Source organism: Acytostelium subglobosum (assembly GCF_000787575.1).
Source record: "Acytostelium subglobosum LB1 DNA, scaffold: scaffold24, whole genome shotgun sequence".
In the NCBI taxonomy this organism is placed as follows: Eukaryota; Evosea; class Eumycetozoa; order Acytosteliales; family Acytosteliaceae; genus Acytostelium; species Acytostelium subglobosum.
In genome coordinates, this window is record NW_012236509.1 from 254,648 (window position 1) to 272,688 (window position 18,041).

Below are 18,041 nucleotides of genomic sequence, written 5' to 3' on the forward strand. Positions count from 1 at the left end.
TTAGTCAATTGAAAAGAGAGTACCTGGAGTTGAATCGAAGGGTCAATGTATTAGAGAAGGATTTATTGATGTTGAAGGATAAATATAGTGTATTAGAAAGAATCAGTAATAAGATTGATATTAGAGTGAGGCTATGAAGGTGTTATTGAGACATATTGCAAAGGACATGATGGGATCAACGAGGATATCATATGCAACAACCAATAATCTACGTAAAGTCAATGGAATTGGATCAATACTTTCAAATGATCAGTTGGACTTGATAGACTATTTAAGAGATGAAGGTTATTTCATTCATAATCCACGTTGTGAATTCACAAAGGATGAACTATTGGACTACTTACAATGTTCAGATGATGATCAACAAACAATCAAAGACAAGGAGCACCTTGTCAAACTACTTGACAGATACTCTAGACAACACAATGTTCCGTTTGGTTGCTCTCCATGTCCGACCTCTTGAGATAACACTCACTCATCGCGACTTTTCCTCGAGTTAGACCTTGTTGGGCTGGGCTTGGCCCAGACAACCACCAACACATAATTTCGGGTTGTGTTGTAGGCCCAACTAATGTAGGTCTTTGTTCATTAGCAACATACATCCAATCAATCAATGGAATGAATGAATGTAATGATGATGATTATGTAGATTGTCAATATAAAGTTGTTATTGTTATATATATACATATAAATAAAGGATATAGAGTTAGTGAATAGACAGAGAGAGATAGAGATAGAGATAGGAGTGTTTAAGAGTGTAAATGGCAAAGGACTATAACTTACAACTATCATCATTGTACTTTGTTGAACAAAGTCAATCACCAATAGGCGATAACAACAACAACAATGATAACAACAATGATAGCAACAATGATAACAACAACAGTCCCAAATTTGCTGTACCAACCAAGTATGCATCAATGGGAAAGATTGTAAACCTTAATATGAATGTTAAAGCAGGAAAACTAGAGTTGAATGACATGGATAAGCGTAAGCTAGTACTGCCAATCAATCAACATCTAAAGATGAGGTATGTAATGAGATGATCATCAGTCGTTCAATTCATGCATGGATGTACTAAGCTTCAGGAACACCACAACTTTTAGGATGAGCGCCAAGAGTACAACCATCATTGTTGACTGCCCTGTTCCTGCCATTCCTTTGGAATCAGTCAGCAAGGACAAATGGAATCCTGTGGAATCCATGGACCCGTTCGTTGTGGCACTGAAGGATGTCCGGCGATTCATCTGCATCTCTAACTTCTCAGAGGTGCCAAAGAAGTTGATCAAGTTCAACAACGAGCATAATCTGATCGTATTCGATGATGAGAGTGTTGACGCTGATGCTGCATCCATATTCTTTAACGCCGACCAGGACATACAAGAGGAGGGTGGCGACAACAAGGATAAGGACAAGGACAAGGACAACAAAGGCAAGGGTGGTTTATTCTCGAGGATACTCAACTCTGCGGCGAAGGTCATCAAGAATGCCATTGCACCCACTGAGACATTCGATACAACGACACTACTTGGTTTGATCAAGTATTATAACAAGTGCGTGTCGATCAGTACCAAGGAGAAGGAAGTCATCCTTAATCAGCTGAACAATGTCAAGCCTCCACCTGTTACCGACTTTGAGAGTCTACGCGACAAGGAGGCCCTAAAGAAGCTCTCCAACGACAACAAGAACTCACATGTAGTCTCATTCCAGATCTTGATGAAGATTGATAAGTATGCTCATCCAACTGGATTGATTGGAACAATTCCAATTCAATTAATAACTCACTCACTCAATCAAACATTTAGTGTCCTGCCAGATGGTCTTGGCGAGTCAAAGAGTATGCTCTTGGAGAGCTTTACCAAGTTCCGGTATCAAGCTCGTGCACCCTTAGTGAGCGAAGAGATATTCAAGATATTCCTCTTGAATAATTGGCTAAAGAACGATCCAAACGTGGCAGACCTATTGCTCCGCACGTCATTCCTGTACATCGAACTGTTTGGATCGGAGAAACACATTGACGTCATGTTCTCAGCCTTTATCAACTATGTTCAAACCATGAATATGTTTGATCTTGAGGACTTGTACACCACCTACAGCACCATATGCTCAAACAATCGAGTCCAACTACTCAGTCTCTTTGCCAAGCAATTCAATCTATTCAGTCCACATGTAAGTAGTGTTTGATTGATTGATCGATTGATTATGCAATATTCTAACACACTTCATCCATGCTTCCATCCATCCATCATCAGAATGAGCTTGGTCAATACCATCTAGTCTTCCAGAAGTTTGTTGAGCATACTAACTATGCAAGCGAGAAGAACAAGTTCGCTCCATTGTTTAAGAACATTGGTATGTCCAAGAATGTGATTGATTGATAGGCGGCATCTTACTCACTCATCACACTCATTCACTCACTCAATCAATCATTAGACCTCAACGCACTCAATCCATTGATGCTTGGATTCATCCTACAAATGAGCCAGAAGTTCCAACAAGAGGATGTGGTCCAGGATATATATTATAACTTGATTCAATACCCAGATGAATTCATCAAGGCCACCAGTAAGATGGATGCCTACAATATCAAGAATTTGGGCACAAAGTTATCAAGTCGAATTCGCAATGACTTCAGAACGACAGGACTTACCAAGTACATCGAGTTACTCCATCATACCCAATTCTATTCTGTACTCGATGGTGTCGCATGTCAACCAAACGACTTCACCTTTGACACCAAGAAGGAGTTGTTGAACATGGGTCGGGATGACAACAACAAGTGCATCACATTCCTTCAAAACAAGATCATGATCAGCGCCAGTATCGATGAGTACGTGACTCTGTTGTTGGCAGTCCCAGCCTATCGCGTTCTTCAAGAGGGAAACAAAAGGTTTCCCTGCACGTTGATTTATATCAACTTGATGTCCGAGAGAGAGTTGGCACTCAGGGCCACAGCAAGTGAGATGCAACCATGGACAGGAGATCACTTCCAGTCTTATTGGGACCTGTGCAAAAACATGGTCGATACACTCTACATTTACTCGCATTATATGCCGATTGACGTGATCAAGTACAGTCTTCCCCACTTGATGCTCGTCAACAAACTAATCACAATGTCCTTGAAAGACTTTGTGGACACCAAGCTCTTGCAACGAATCGAGAAGTACCTTGTGCTACAACAACCATCATGTGACAACAATGTCATTCACTGGCCCAACGAGTTCACCATGTACATGGAGAATAAGATCAAGGTGAGTACATCGTATGCTTGGCTCCAAACAATTCAATATCAATCAATCATGCTAACTCTGGAGCCCACCCCTTCACTCGAACAGATACACGACATGTTGATCAATGCTTATAAGATGAACTGCATGAACTTAAAGAGCGATGATGTACAGACAAAGGCATTGTTTGATGAGATTGCAAGGCTGTTGCTGAGATACTTTGATGTCAAGTTGAATGATCATATTGCCATGTTCAAGGAGGCTGAGGAGAAGCTCAATCAGTTCAATTGCTACATCAGCGCAGCCAATGTACTCAGCAGAACATTCTCCATCCATTGTCCAATCAATGAGAGCAAAGAGAATAGATCTGGACTCATCCTCCAGCGTTTGAAAGAGGTGCTGCCAAAGGTCAGGCAACAGATAGTGGACAGCTGTACCAAGAATGGACTGGTCATCAACAATGATCAATCATTGATGTTCCTCGGACACTTTGGACGACAGAGTCACAATCAGTTCTTCCTGGCCATCATCAACTTTTATGCCAAGTCATCGTCAGACGCCAACAAAGTGATCAATGTTGACATGCTATGCGAGCGAACCAAGACCCTGATGCAAGACATCATCAACATGAACCCTGACATCGAGGTCACCGACCTTTTCCAAGAGTTTGCCAACTTCTCTGGTATCTCCCAACGAAATGAGATCATCACAATCTACAAATACTTCAATGTCAATGATGGAGTGGCAGCTGACCCAAACAACAACAACAACAAACAAGTTGACGCAGCCAAGAATGAGAATAAGATCATCGATTTCATCACGAGGATCACATCGATCTATGGATACAAGAAGAACTTGGACATTTTGTTTGGATTCCTTCAGAATCATCAGGACATCAAGATCCACGATTGGGAGGAGCGTCGAGACTACCTCAACAACCGCATCAATATCTTCATGAATGGCGATGAGAAGGGCGTCCAGGACTGCCAGGTCTTCTTCAAGTTGGTGTCGCGTGCACTTGGCGGACTGGACTACACGCAGCTCGAGTACTTCAAGGATGTGCCGGTCGACCTGCTCAAGTTCTACTCCTGCTTCAAGGGCGACAATTTCATCAAGAAGTGTGACATCATCACGCAGAACCTGCTCACGGACACGGTCAACGACAGCTTGCTCACCAAGACGATTAACGTGCACTCGATCCTCGCGCCACTCATCACAGCCTACACAAGTGGCAAGTCCTACTCACTGGAGGATTTTTGCAAAGCCGTGTATCAACGCATCAGCACGACCGACTCGCAGTTCCAGGTGTGCCTCGACAAGATCAAGGTGGTCACCAGCTCGTTCGCCCAGGTCCAGGTGCTGTTCTCGACTGCCACAGGCACGTACAGCCTCGAGACTATCCTCCCAGCAGTTGTCAACCTGTTGGCCAAGTCTGAGTTTGTGTCGCGCACATCCAAGTTTGAAGAGGGCCTTTTGGATTGGTTCATTGAGGTCAAGGCCGACAAGACCAGTGTGGTACACAATCAAAACAACATCGAGGACTTTGATCAAGGACTCAAGTTCGTCATGAACAACAAGCAGTTGACCAAGGCCAAGCAGGAGCAGATGGCCAACATCGAGAACTTTGCCACACTAGTTGTATTGCTCAAGCGCATCCACAATCTGCACTGCCAGCTCGACAGCACCTTCCACCCGCGATACTTCAAGGGCGAGATCAAGATGGACATTCGTCAATCAAACATCCAAAAGTTCCAACACATGGAGAAGCAGCTGGAGGCACATCTCAGGGAGTGGCGCGAATCAATCAAGATGTTGCCACCCCAGCTCTGGCTCCTTCGCTCACAGGCGCTCTCATCGATGATCAAAGAGGTGGGTGAGCATCTTGATTCTGGGCCCACCGCAGACCCCACGGTGTTGGCAWTTCAGGCTGACGCCCTACATCAGGTATTGCTTCCCCACAGTCGTGCAGGCTGATCTCTTGACCATCTTTAAGGAGTACCCCCAGCGTATGTTCCCAAAGGACCAGGCAAACTACATTGACTTCCTCATACAGTTGGTAGCGATTCTCAAAGAACGCAACTTTATGGATGTGTACGACCTCAATGAGGACATGGACAGCATGGGGCCAATGATACACACACTAACAGACAAGCGCACAGTGTTTGACGTGCTGACACAGCTCAACAACAGCAAGATGCCAGACCCCGGGCAGGTCTTCTACGCACACACCTTTGACTCGGAAATGGAGCACTTCTTCCGCATTTCCAAGCATGTCAAGGGTGCCGTACTGTTCCTGCTCGGCATTCCAAAGAGGAAGGAGAGGCTGTTGTACAAGCTGTCCAAGTATCATCAGAACCAGCGATCATTGACATTGTCGCGCATCTACATCATCTCGCTGGAGCGAAATGATGGCCAGGAGTTGTTTACATTCATCGATCGCTACAATGAGAAGATACAAATCAATCATTGGGGACCAGAGATAAAGAAGCAATGGATCGCCAGCTCGGCCATCAAGTCACTCAATCTTCTCCAGGGACCAAGTGGCACGGGCAAGACATTCTATGTCCACTCGCTCAAAAGCACAGTGGCGGCATCGACCACGGTCCACTTCCGACCCGGCTTTGATCCCAAGTCTCTGATCGACACGTTTGAGAACTTCAAGTATCAGCAGTTCCCCGCAGGCACCAATGTGCTCGTCCACTTCCTGCTCTCACCCTATGCCGACATGGACCAATTCAATCAGTTCATCTACCCACTAATTATGCGTGGCTTTGTGTTTGGACATCGTGTTGGCGAGATCATCAACATACCTGAGACCATCAACCTCCAATGCTTCATCGAGATTGGTTCGCCATTGGAAGAGTGCAAGCTCAGCATTGCTGATTACGTCTCCCAATCAATCCCCCTCATTCAACTCCTGGCCAAGCCCATCAGATACGAGAACTCCAACTGGATGTTCACCAAAGACTGCCACGACACACTCACCAAGTTCCTGCCCAGGGCAGTCGCCAATATCGATTCATACATTCGCGATGACGTCACAAGCATTGCACGCAGCCTGGAGCCAGCATACCGTGTGCCATCGATCACACATCACCAGCGCACCAACTTCCTGCATCTCCTCTGCGAGCGTCTCAAGTTCCACACCGTGTATCTTGTATTCCATCGATACCTCCAGCAGAACGGCCATCCCGTCAACCGCATGCTCACACCCGATCAGCTTTACAACCAGTTCGTGCTCGAGTCGGTCAAGCTATCTGACCCAATCTTTGCCTCCAATCAAATGATCCAAGAACGCCCGCCACTAATCACCTGCCCCTCGCTACCTGTGGACGAGGCCGATGGGTTCAAGATGGCCATGGTGGACTTTGTCGACTTCTCCAACAACCCACACGTCCAGCACGTCGACACATTGATCACGCAGGACCAGGCCAAGGCCTCGCCAGCACAATTCAGAAATGCGATCAGCAACGCCTTTGGTATCCATTCGCGAACATACATCCTGGGCAACCTCAGCCAGCAGTACTGCTTCGTTCTCACGCCCGACTTTGGCATGCGTCTCCTTCTCCTGCATAACAAGGTCAAGAACCAGCGATCGCTGGTACTCACAGGCGACACAGGTGTTGGAAAGACCTATGTCCTGCTCTTCTACTCTTTGCTCATCAATGCTAAGAACGATCGTCTGCCGGACATCTTGTTCGACATTAAGTCCATCATCAACACAATCATCAAGAACCACAACATTCGTGCAGCAACCATCCCCAACATCGATGCTGGCGCGTCCAAACAGGAGATTCTCGATTGGCTTCTGCGACTGGATGATTACAATCCAGTGATCGGGGCTGTAGCTGCGCAACAAGCTGCCGAGACTGCCAAGGCCACGTTTAAGGCCAACCTCTACCTTGAGATCGAGAGCAAGATCAAGAAGTTGCTCAAGGACTATGAGCTCATCAACATGAAGGGCAACGACATCTTGGCCAGGATAAGGGACGGTGCAGCACGTGTGGTCACCTCCAAGGACACAATGATCGAGACCGTCACAGCCATCATGTCAGTCGAGTTCCACTCATTGTTCCATCGTGTAATCATGCATCAACGTTTCACATCCAAGGAGTTCAAGCTAGGCGTGAAGAAGCTGATTGAGCAGGCCAAAGACCTTGCCAAGATCAACACCGAGCTCAAGATGGTGGTGTTCATCGACGAGTTCAACACGGCACCATTCGACACGCTCTCACTCATCGAGGAGATCTTTGCCAATGGACGCCTGGATGGAGAGGACTGTATCCCAAGCAACATCTTCTGGGTGGGCGCCATGAATCCACAGATGGTGACCAAAGGCAACAGCGTGGACTACACCGGCCAACTGTCGGCCACATCGTCCAAAGCATTCGTCGTCCACAACTGTCCACCATCAATGGCCCGACTTCAACTCAACTATGGTGTGTTTGAAGCACGCCACGAAGAACCATTCTTGGAACACTTCTCCAAGTTGCGACCCAACATCAGCCAACATTGGGACCAGCTCAAACAATTCATTATTATTGGACAGAACGCCATTCGTGATGCCAAGGAAGACAGAGTGCATATGAGCATCCGCGACCTCGTGCGCAGCATCGACATCTATCGCTTCTTCATGGAGGAGCCTTGCGGCGAGCGCATCCTTATGTGCGCCTATCCCAAAATGGACGAAGACCTCCATCACTGGCTGGCAATGATCGTCAGCATTGCGCTAAGCTACTACCTACGTGTGTCAGTTACCAAGCGCAAGGACATCCTGACAAAGTGCCACGACTTCATCGCTAGATTCTGCCCCTACCTCTTTGACAACCTACCAGGTGGCGTCAACGTGTTCCTCTACACATTCAAACAGATCTATACTGCATTCTGTAGCAAGGAACACACTCACCTGCCGCCCGGCATTGCGCTCACTGAGGCGCTCCAACTCAACATCTTCTGCACGGTCGTGTCGGTCAACTGCATGATCCCGCTCTGTATCGTCGGTCCGCCCGGTTGCTCCAAGACGCTCTCCTTCTCGATTGTCAGCGACAACATGAACATGCCTAAGATCGACCAGCGCTCTCCCTGGGCGGCTATGCGCAACATGGTCACATTCCGTTATCAATGCACGCAGCACACGACAGACATCGAGATCAAACAGAAGTTTGAGCAGGCACTCAATCGCCAACGCGAGTATGACAACAGCAACAGCAAGATGCGATCAGTCGTGTTCCTGGATGAGGCGGGTCTGGTCAACGAGGATGACTCACCCATGAAGATCATGCACGACTACCTCGACAAGGTTGCCCAGAAGACTGAGAAGGAGACAGCTGACATCGCAATCGTCATCCTCTCCAACAAGATCCTCGACGCTGCCAAGACCAACCGCATGCTCCTGCTCGTCCATCCACCGACCATCACCAAAGAGGACGAGGTAGCCCTGGTCCAAGGATGCCTTTTCAACAACGAGACCTGCCTCGAGGCAGAGATCAAACAGCAGACATTCATCAGCGATGCACTCTGTGCTGCCTACAAGCGTGTCAATGAGTTTGCTCGTGACTCCAAAGCCAACCTCTTCCATCAGCGCGACTTTGTATACTTCTTGCGACACATGTCTCGCGCGTACAATGCCAACAACAAGACTTTGAACGCATCGATCGTACTCCACTCACTCGAGAGGAACTTTGGAGGTGTGCCCCTTGGTCGCTTCAGAGAGATGGCCACAGTATTCCTCAAGGAGCTCAAGATGGCCAGCACTGATGACCTCAAGCTGCTCGAACATGACAACACTGTTGAACGCATCAAGGAGTCCCTGGCCGAGACAGTCGACACCAAGCAGAACTTGAATGTTGCCGCTTTCAGGTACATGATGCTTATCGACCCGACAGAGAACGAGACATCTCTGATGATCCTTCGTGAGCTCCAAGTCGAACATACAGTGATCCGTGTTGGTGGCTTCGAGACAGACACGAGACCAGAGTCTCTAGTCAAGGTTGTGAGCGAGATCAAGAACGCAATGACAGTAGGCAGCACTGTGGTGCTGGTCAACACACAGCTGATTGACGCGTGCTTCTACGAGGTGTTCAATCGCTACTTCACCATCCAGCCTGACGACGACGGAGACAAGTTCGTGGCAATGGTCAGCTTCGCCTCGCACAGCATCCTCACGCCCGTCCACCCGGAGTTCAAGATCATCGTCCACATGCCACTGTCGCGTCTGGAGAACACCCAACTCCCATGGCTCAACAGGTTCGAGAAGTACTACCTCTCTCTAGAGAACATGATGGAGTACTTCCTGCGCACTGACGCGCCACACTTGAGGAAGGACTGTGAGTTGCTCATTCGCGAGGGCAATCATTTTGCCAACTTCTTCCATGCCAGCGCCAATCGACTGCTGTTGGCGGGATTCTCAGACAGCGAGACTGTGCCCTCACTCGTGTATTCAATGGCTCGCGAGGCATACACCAACAACACGACAATGTCGATTGCACCAGCACACGTCATGGTCAAAGCAGACATCAATGAGAAGTTCGAGAGCACCAAGGAACGTCTGTCGCTCTCCAAGATGTTCAACTGGAAGCTCCTGCAGTTGGCACGTCCCGAGACCATGTTCAATCTCAAGAAGATGCCCAAATCATACGTTGAGGAGTACTTGTTGCGCCAGGACCACTTCAACGCGCTTCGTTTCCTTCACAATGTTATCCAGCGACGTATGATTGTTGGCGATACCAATGTGTCCAACAAGTGGATCATCTACACAAGGAGCTCGCCATCTCTCGACCTCATGAATGACGCCAAGGTGGACGAGGTTGCGCCACTTCTCTTCTCAGGCCTGGACCTCACAACATACACACGGCCTCTCACAAACAATATACTGAGTATCATTCAGATTAGCTCGATCAAGTCCAGCGAGCAGTGTCGCAGCGAGATCGTCAATCGGTTCATCAACAATGATGACAAGCAGATCTGTTTGATCGTTGCCAACATGGAGTTTGTCAATCAACATCAGATCAACTACGTTGTCAACATATTCAATGAGTTCTCCAGGCCAGACAAGCTCGTGGTGACCATCTGCCACTACTCGCCCGAGTTCTCCATCTCCAACCAGACCAAGCTCAACTCGATCTTCCTCAACGGCTTTGACTACCTCTATGTCGACTCGTTTGGAGTTGGTGTCAATCACATCCCAATCGAATCATTTGCCAAGAAGATCGATGTTGACATTCGAACATGGATCGCCAAGGCATATGGCCTGCGTCCAATCAAGGCCGACGACTACTCACTTCGCGAAGCCTTCAAGACCATGTTCCTTGAGAAGCTCACCAACATCTCAATGACGTCGAACAATATCCGCAACTTCAACAATCACCGACATCTCTCGGAAACGACCAAGGAGTTCTATTCCAACGCTCAATTCAGGAGTCTGCGCGCCAAGGACTTGTTTGTCAAGCATCCAGTATGGTACAACGAGATAATTCAATCATTTGAGCGAGTCTGGGACGATGAGCACGTGTTCCCGAGGATCATCGCCAACATCTCCAACCTTATCTTGACGGGCAAGACATGCTCTTCATTCCTCCAAACGATCAAGGACTCGATGGAATCATATCTGTACCCGACAATCGCTCAAACATTCCGCTACCTATTCAATCATCTGATGTTTGAACACATCAATCGTGTGGAGGTCGACACCGCGCAGGAGCAGTTGGTCACCATGATCATTCGAAGCATTGAGTTCAACAGACCCGTGGAGATTGAGAACCGGTTCGAGCCAGTCAAGCTCAGCGTGCCACTTGCTGTGAGGGGTGTAGCCGGCCAGCCCAAGGCTATCACTCTGCCGCTGTTCGAGACGATCAACACAATCATTCAGAACATGCTCAATCATGTGTTGCACACTACCAAGTCGCCTCAGATCGATGCGATCACCAGCAGTATGCACGAACATATCCAACGACATCGTGCACGCGACCTTATCACACACATCGACAACAACTACCAACTGCGCAATGACTACACCAAAGACTTTGTGGTACACCAGTTGGAGTTTGAACCCCAATGGACCATGTTCGTTTTCAACATGATGCAGAGGCTTACGCCTCTCGAGCTGAACTCGATCGTGGACCTGTCCATCATCAAACACTTCCATTCACCCACCATCAACTTCCTCAAACATATGGTCGAGCCCATCTATCACTTGGACAAGGACACCGACTTCTTGGAGCTGTTCATAGGCGAACTCAACAACACCCCGATTAACGAGCGTGTGCTTAAGACCTCACACATCCGAGACGTCATCGTACGATTGTCAATGAGTCGCCTTGCTGACGCCTTTTCCTCGGATGTGCGCATGGCAGAGTTTGAGTTCCTCAAGGACTGGCTCGCGGTGGTCCGCGAAGTGTTCAATCGTAACACGATCGAGCAGATCAGGCTCAGGACCAGCGACAGCACAGTTAACTACGTGTTCATCGTGTACCAGATCCTCATTGACAATGCCATCTCTCACAATGATGAGCTCATTATCATGTCCACCGCACGTCTGCTTCGTGAGGCCTTCCCAGAACCCTTGACATCCAACAACACACACGCGACACTCACACAGCTCCATCAACTCAACATCCACCTCGTCACATCCGACATGCCACCAGTCCCAATCCAATGCGTGCTGGACATCATCGAGGCGTCACTCTACAATGAGCACAACATCAATGTGTTCTTGCGCATCTGCAACAAGGACAGGACACTGCGATCAGAGATGCCAGAGCTGGTCGATCAGATACCTTATGGATGGTGCTCCAACCTGCTCCACACACTCCTATTGCGACAGGATACAACGCGTATGGTCAAGAGGGGCATACTCTCAATCTTGGGCAACGGACAGGTCGATCACAAACGCATCGACAACCCTGCAGTTCTGCCAATGATGCACAGTGAGGTCATGCGCAAGTCTTTTGGCGCTGGCACTAACCCATGTGCTGCCAACCCGCCATTGGCCAACGTGTTGTATCACTCCATCATGCAGTGCAATCGCGCCACTGGACCGTTAGACATCAACCAACTGATGGCCACACGAAGCGACAACGTAGTCAACGATGTCTACTCGACAATGGAGCGATATGTCTTGGACACAATGTTGCTCGATCATCTGGCCACACTGATCAACACAGTAAAGACTCCCGCTGCACTGATCAATCATCTAACCACACATGCCCAGGAGCAAAAGGCCTATCGATCACTGTTGGACACGACCAAGCCGTCATCAATGACATTGGCCAACAACATAGTGATCAATCAAGTCTATTTGCTCAACAACATCACATCTGAGGCTGTTGTGATTGATCTGGTCAAGTCGGCACCCTTGCTCAAACTGCTTGGCATGGACGAATTGCATGTAGCCGAGAACATACTTGTGAAGCAGATGACTCTAATGCCATTCATTGACGACACCGCGCATCCCGATCACAAGCTGTACATCATGTTGAAGACTGCAGTCGACTCCTCTTCAATTGACGTGGTCAACGAACTCATACGCGCAACTCCATCTGATCGTGACCGTGGCTTCATCAGGATGGCACTGTTCCTGCTGACCTACCAGATGTATCTCGCGGCCACCCCACTCAACTTTGTAGACACGTTGTTCGACAACAACACATTTTCCCATCACTTTGGACTCGCCAACTACAAGCACTTCTACACCAAGTTCACCCAAGAGAGGTTCATCTCCTGCACCCTCGACAACATGCTCAGACGCACCGCCAACAGGGACCTTCAACTCGAGATCCGTGCTCAGATCTTGGTCAACTTTATAGCTGTGGCCATCGGTTGCTCGCCCAATTCGTACCTGTACAATGTAGCGCGGGCTCCCAACACAGTGGTTGTCAAGCCCTTCCCCGCGCACGAGGGACATGCATTCAAGGATTGTGGAATGATGTATCGCATGCAGCATGGACCCGTCGTGACTGGCACGATGGGCGGCATCACAATGTACAAGTTCCTGGTCAACTGTCCATCATGGGGAGTCATGGCCTACGCACTCACATGCTGTGCGGACAATGTCTACCAGGCGATCTCAAACACGGCCTTTGTGATCAGAGATCACACCAATAACACACGCGAGACACTCGTCAACTATGTCGCCGACAGGTCATACACATGCATCACCGAGGTCGAGGGCAACCCAATGATGCGCGATCAACACATGGACTACAGTTTGTTCTTTGCCGAGTTTGCCTATGTCATGTGGTCCGACTCATACTTTAGCCCAATCTCATTCCAGCAACATACCAACAACATCCCTGCATACGAGCGACACCTGACCTCTTTGATCAAGTCGGTAGAGTACTCATATCGCACGCTCCAGGACAAGAGGACTGCGATGAGTCAGCAGCGCCAGACCAAGATGCATTGGATCAGAGAGTTACGCAACACGTACACAGGCATCAACAACTCGCCAGCCATCGACCCGGAAACGGCCACCTCTATCGTCTCTGACCGACAGGACATACCGGTCCTCAAGCTATTCAATCAAAAGATCGAGGACATTGTGTTGTCCCGCCACATCCCAGTGATGGTCCACTTCCTCAAGACATTCTTCCACTACTTTAGCTATCGCCTGCCCAAGGACTACCTCAACCGCACCGTGCCCGAGTGTTTGGAGTTCATCACACCGCTCGAATCGATCGATGCCACGTCCACAATACATCGCGCGTGGGATGCGCTCAAGGACTCGTGGGATAAGGTCACCAAAAGACTGACGGCTATCGTGGTCGGCTGCCACAGTACACACGTGGGCAAGATCGATGACAGCACTCCACTCACACAGATCATCTACAGCACAGTGGACGAGCAGAACATCGGTTCAATCATTGATCTGATCAACACTTGGATGCAGAACACACAGCAAAAGATCTTGGATGATCTCAACAATGCATCAGAGGAAACTATATTCGGCTCGATCATCAATGGATATGGTGGAGAGAAGAGTATGCGGGGCACAAAGATCGACGAAGTGCCTTCAGAGTATGGTGACAACTACCTCTTGATCGGCGCCAACATCGACACACAAAGGTTCTACGACTTCCTCTCTGGCGCCATCGCCAAGTATCACTCATTCACGAGGAGTGAGTTCAAGCCCAACATGAAGATGATTGAGTCCAAGCTCATTTGTTCATTCCTCTCGGGCAAGGTGTATCGTGCCAACCTGGAACGATTCAACATGTTCCCAATCGCCCATGCCGTGGTCGCCGAGGACAATGATCCACAATCTGGAATGAACCCCAACACATTGATGTCCGAGTCGATCAAGAGTCTCATCTCGCTGAACATGAAGCTGCTGGCGCCATGGAGGAAGCCCATCTCCAAGACATGCCATACACTGCTGACATCACACTGCCACTCCAAGAGCTCACACAAGGAGATGGAGTCTCTGTGCCAGTACTTCAATATGGCCATCACTCACTTGCTCAGACACAATCACTATGAAGAGCAACTGGACAACAATATCACAGTGCACGAATTCACTCAATCAAAGAGGATCGGTCATGACAACCTTCCAGGCGACTTCCTCTCGGTACTAGAGAGTGTTAGTCTCAACTCGATCCACACAGTGACCAGTCTTGTGATCAAGGAGTATCTTATGTACAGCTACCTCTACGCCGACACAATCAGACAGCCCGTCAACCCCGAATTGGGCAGCTTCAATCTTTTGAAAGACAAACTGCTTGCTGACCTCAATACATCGCCAGACGCATGGAAGCAATACCTACACACAGTGATCCATCGACTGAACTCACCAGACTGCAAGGAGGACATCAAGAAGGTGCAGCCCAACGAACCTCTACGCAACCTTCTCGACAAGTACGTCCCATCCACTCATGAAGAGTTCAAGATGCCGCCGTCCAAGACATTTAACACGCACAGGGATATAGTTGAGGTCGGTCTCACACTCAACTACTACCCCATCCTCATGAGGACGCTTCATGACGTGCTGTCCACCGTGTACATCAGCTCACTTGATGCACCGTCCGCCGAGTTCAAGGAGCTACATGGCTCGGAACTTGAGATTGACGACCCAATGGACACTGCTCGGCCAACATCTTCAGCAGCAGAGGACGCCGAAATGTCCGCTCGGGCACCAGATCACAATGATGCAGACGCAATTGACAGAGCCCCCAAGTCTCATGGACTCATACATCCCATCAAACCTCCACAAGGTAACGAGTTGGCCACATGTCTCTTCAACTGGCTTCGCTTCCTTCCAAGTCCACCTCAATACCATTCGAACAAATCGTTCATCGCCAGTCTGATCGATCACTTTAAGAAGGACTGCATCGACCCTGACCAACCCATCAACGTTGATATGCTGTTCACTGAGCTTGCCAAGGGAGCCGAGCAACCCAACAACGCTGCACCCGAGTATCCAGGCTGTCTTCTTATGTCCATACTGGACCAGGTGACAAAGAAGGACGACTTGTTTGAAGCAACCATCATGAAGGAGTGTGACAAGTGTGAGAACTCTTGGTTGACACAGTCCAATATCATGTTCAGATGTCACAGTAACAATCAACACGACGATATCAACAACACGATACGCGATTCAATCAAGGATGATGCCAGCAACCAATGTCCGAACTGCCACCTACCACCAGTCCAAACACTTGAGAGGCATCCACAATATGTCTTTGTTGAACTCGACCGAATGAACATCATTGACCAGAGCACCATGACCGTCCTCACTCTCTCGGACTACTACCAATCAGACTTTATCATATCATATCAAGTAAGTTAAGTTATGCTATGTGATTGGCTACTCTATCAATCAATCAATCATTCACTCACTCACTCAATCTCTTTCCAGTTACAATCGTTCATATTCAAGGAGGATAGCGTTCAAGGATATACATTGGTGGTCAATTCCAATGACAACCAAGTGTTGTTGTGCTCATCACATTCAATCCAACGAGTGAGTCGTGATGATTGTCCAGATGTATTCCAAAAGGCGCCATTATTATTGATGTACAAGTTCGACGACAAGGTGAAGAAGAGACAATGATCACTCAATGTAGGACCTATGACACGGTCGGCCTTTTGGGTCCATAAATATTAATAAACTCCAATCTATTGATTTATAAATGTGATGTAAATTAATTAATTTTTAATTATTTGATTATCTATAATTTCTAAGTACATCCCCTTTAGTGAATCATTCATTTACTCACTCAACTTCAATTATCTTATTTGTATACAAATAATACATAATTACTTATCATAGTGACTACATTTGTTTGAGATCTTATTCATTCAACTTAATATGCCTACTTTTAATTCAATCCTCCACCTCTCTGGTGAGATGAGTCCATCAATCACCTTTGACTTTGTTAATGTTGTTTCAGTCAAAGACATCATGGTTCCCATCGATAATCTTCTCCACCTTAAACCAGAATCATATAACCTTTGTGCTCGGACTAATGAGTACTCTGAACCAATTGATCTCAAAAGAGATGATCTAATACCAGATAATGGGTACAATCATTTATATTTAGTCCCAGTCCCAGTCCCAGTCCCAGTCCCTGTTCCAGATCATGATACCATAGTTAGTATGTATTCATTAAATTGAGAGTATCTATGACGCTTAAGACTAACTTTAATCTTGGATTCATTCCTATCTCCCAGAGATCTTCACTGATGATGTTGAGTATCTCACAGTATGCCCAGGTATTTCAGTATCAGACGCACTTACATCTCTCCAAAGAAGTACAAGCGCATTCTCAATATGTGAGAAGAGGACTGGTACTATCCTCGGCAACAACCAGCAGTTACAGATTGGTATAGATTACTCCCTTCATTATATCAAGGCAATTCAAATACGATTCATGGGATCGACCAAGTCATTCCGTCCTTCATCCTCAGACATATCTCCCAAGAAAGCAATCCTTACCTTGTTTGGGTATCCACATGTCAACTCCGTCAATTCAAAACTTGTGGATCCAGAGGGGGAGGAGCTTGACTCTACTCAGATCGCTACGGCAGACAAGGATTGTTTTCTACGACCTTTATATAAGAAAGGTAAGTAATTATAATTCTAACCACAATATCAAAAGATATCATTTCCACAACTAACAATACCTCTAATATTCAGAGAGATATTATAGCCAGTCTTTTTTGGAGGAACAGATCATATCGGGCCAAGATATTGATTCTAATGACACCTATGTTGGCCGGTATTGTGGTTACCATTCTCAACAAACTATACAAAGAGTCAACAGATTTAAGTCACAATCAACACTCCAACAACAATAGTTTATCACACCAATCAAACTAACAATCAATCAATTAATCAATCAAAGAATCCACCCTTGTATTATCGGTTTTTGAGTAATTAATATATTTATTTAAATTAATTTTTAAATAAATATTGTTGATTACACTTCTCTGATTGATTGAATTATTGGTTGATTGATATGTACTAAGAGAAGTTGAATGCATCTTCTGAGCCTGTTGCTGCGTGCCAAGCATACCAGTGTGCGTCAAACAGAGTTGATGGCATCAAAAGTTCGAAGGAAGAACCTGTCCTGGGAACCAAAAGTGGCAGACATTCGGACTCCTGTTGTAGGGGTTGCCAATACGGCCAGCTCGGACAAAGTGATCATCGGCTTTGAACTCCTAGTAGTTGGAAGCGAACTCGGAGGTGTTGGAGAGCGCTTGTTGAGTTCTGAGGCATACACCATGGATCCTGTCAGGAGTTGAGTGACCGGCCACGTCAATTACCACCTCGATAAGGTAGTGAGTGCGGTGGATATAAACATCACCAGTGCGTTCATG

General features: G+C 47.4%; 1 protein-coding gene across 1 annotated transcript; it reads left to right on the plus strand.

Annotated features, from left to right (window-relative positions):
• Nucleotides 1-761: 761 nt before the first annotated feature.
• Nucleotides 762-16,272, plus strand: SAMD00019534_098710 (hypothetical protein; the record flags this gene model as incomplete). The annotated part of the gene is made up of 8 exons (XM_012894903.1): nucleotides 762-1,030; nucleotides 1,107-1,730; nucleotides 1,806-2,169; nucleotides 2,253-2,352; nucleotides 2,434-3,251; nucleotides 3,336-5,100; nucleotides 5,189-15,999; nucleotides 16,078-16,272. 8 exons carry the CDS (start codon nucleotides 762-764, stop codon nucleotides 16,270-16,272), a joined length of 14,946 nt encoding a protein of 4,981 aa, XP_012750357.1.
• Nucleotides 16,273-18,041: the final 1,769 nt, after the last annotated feature.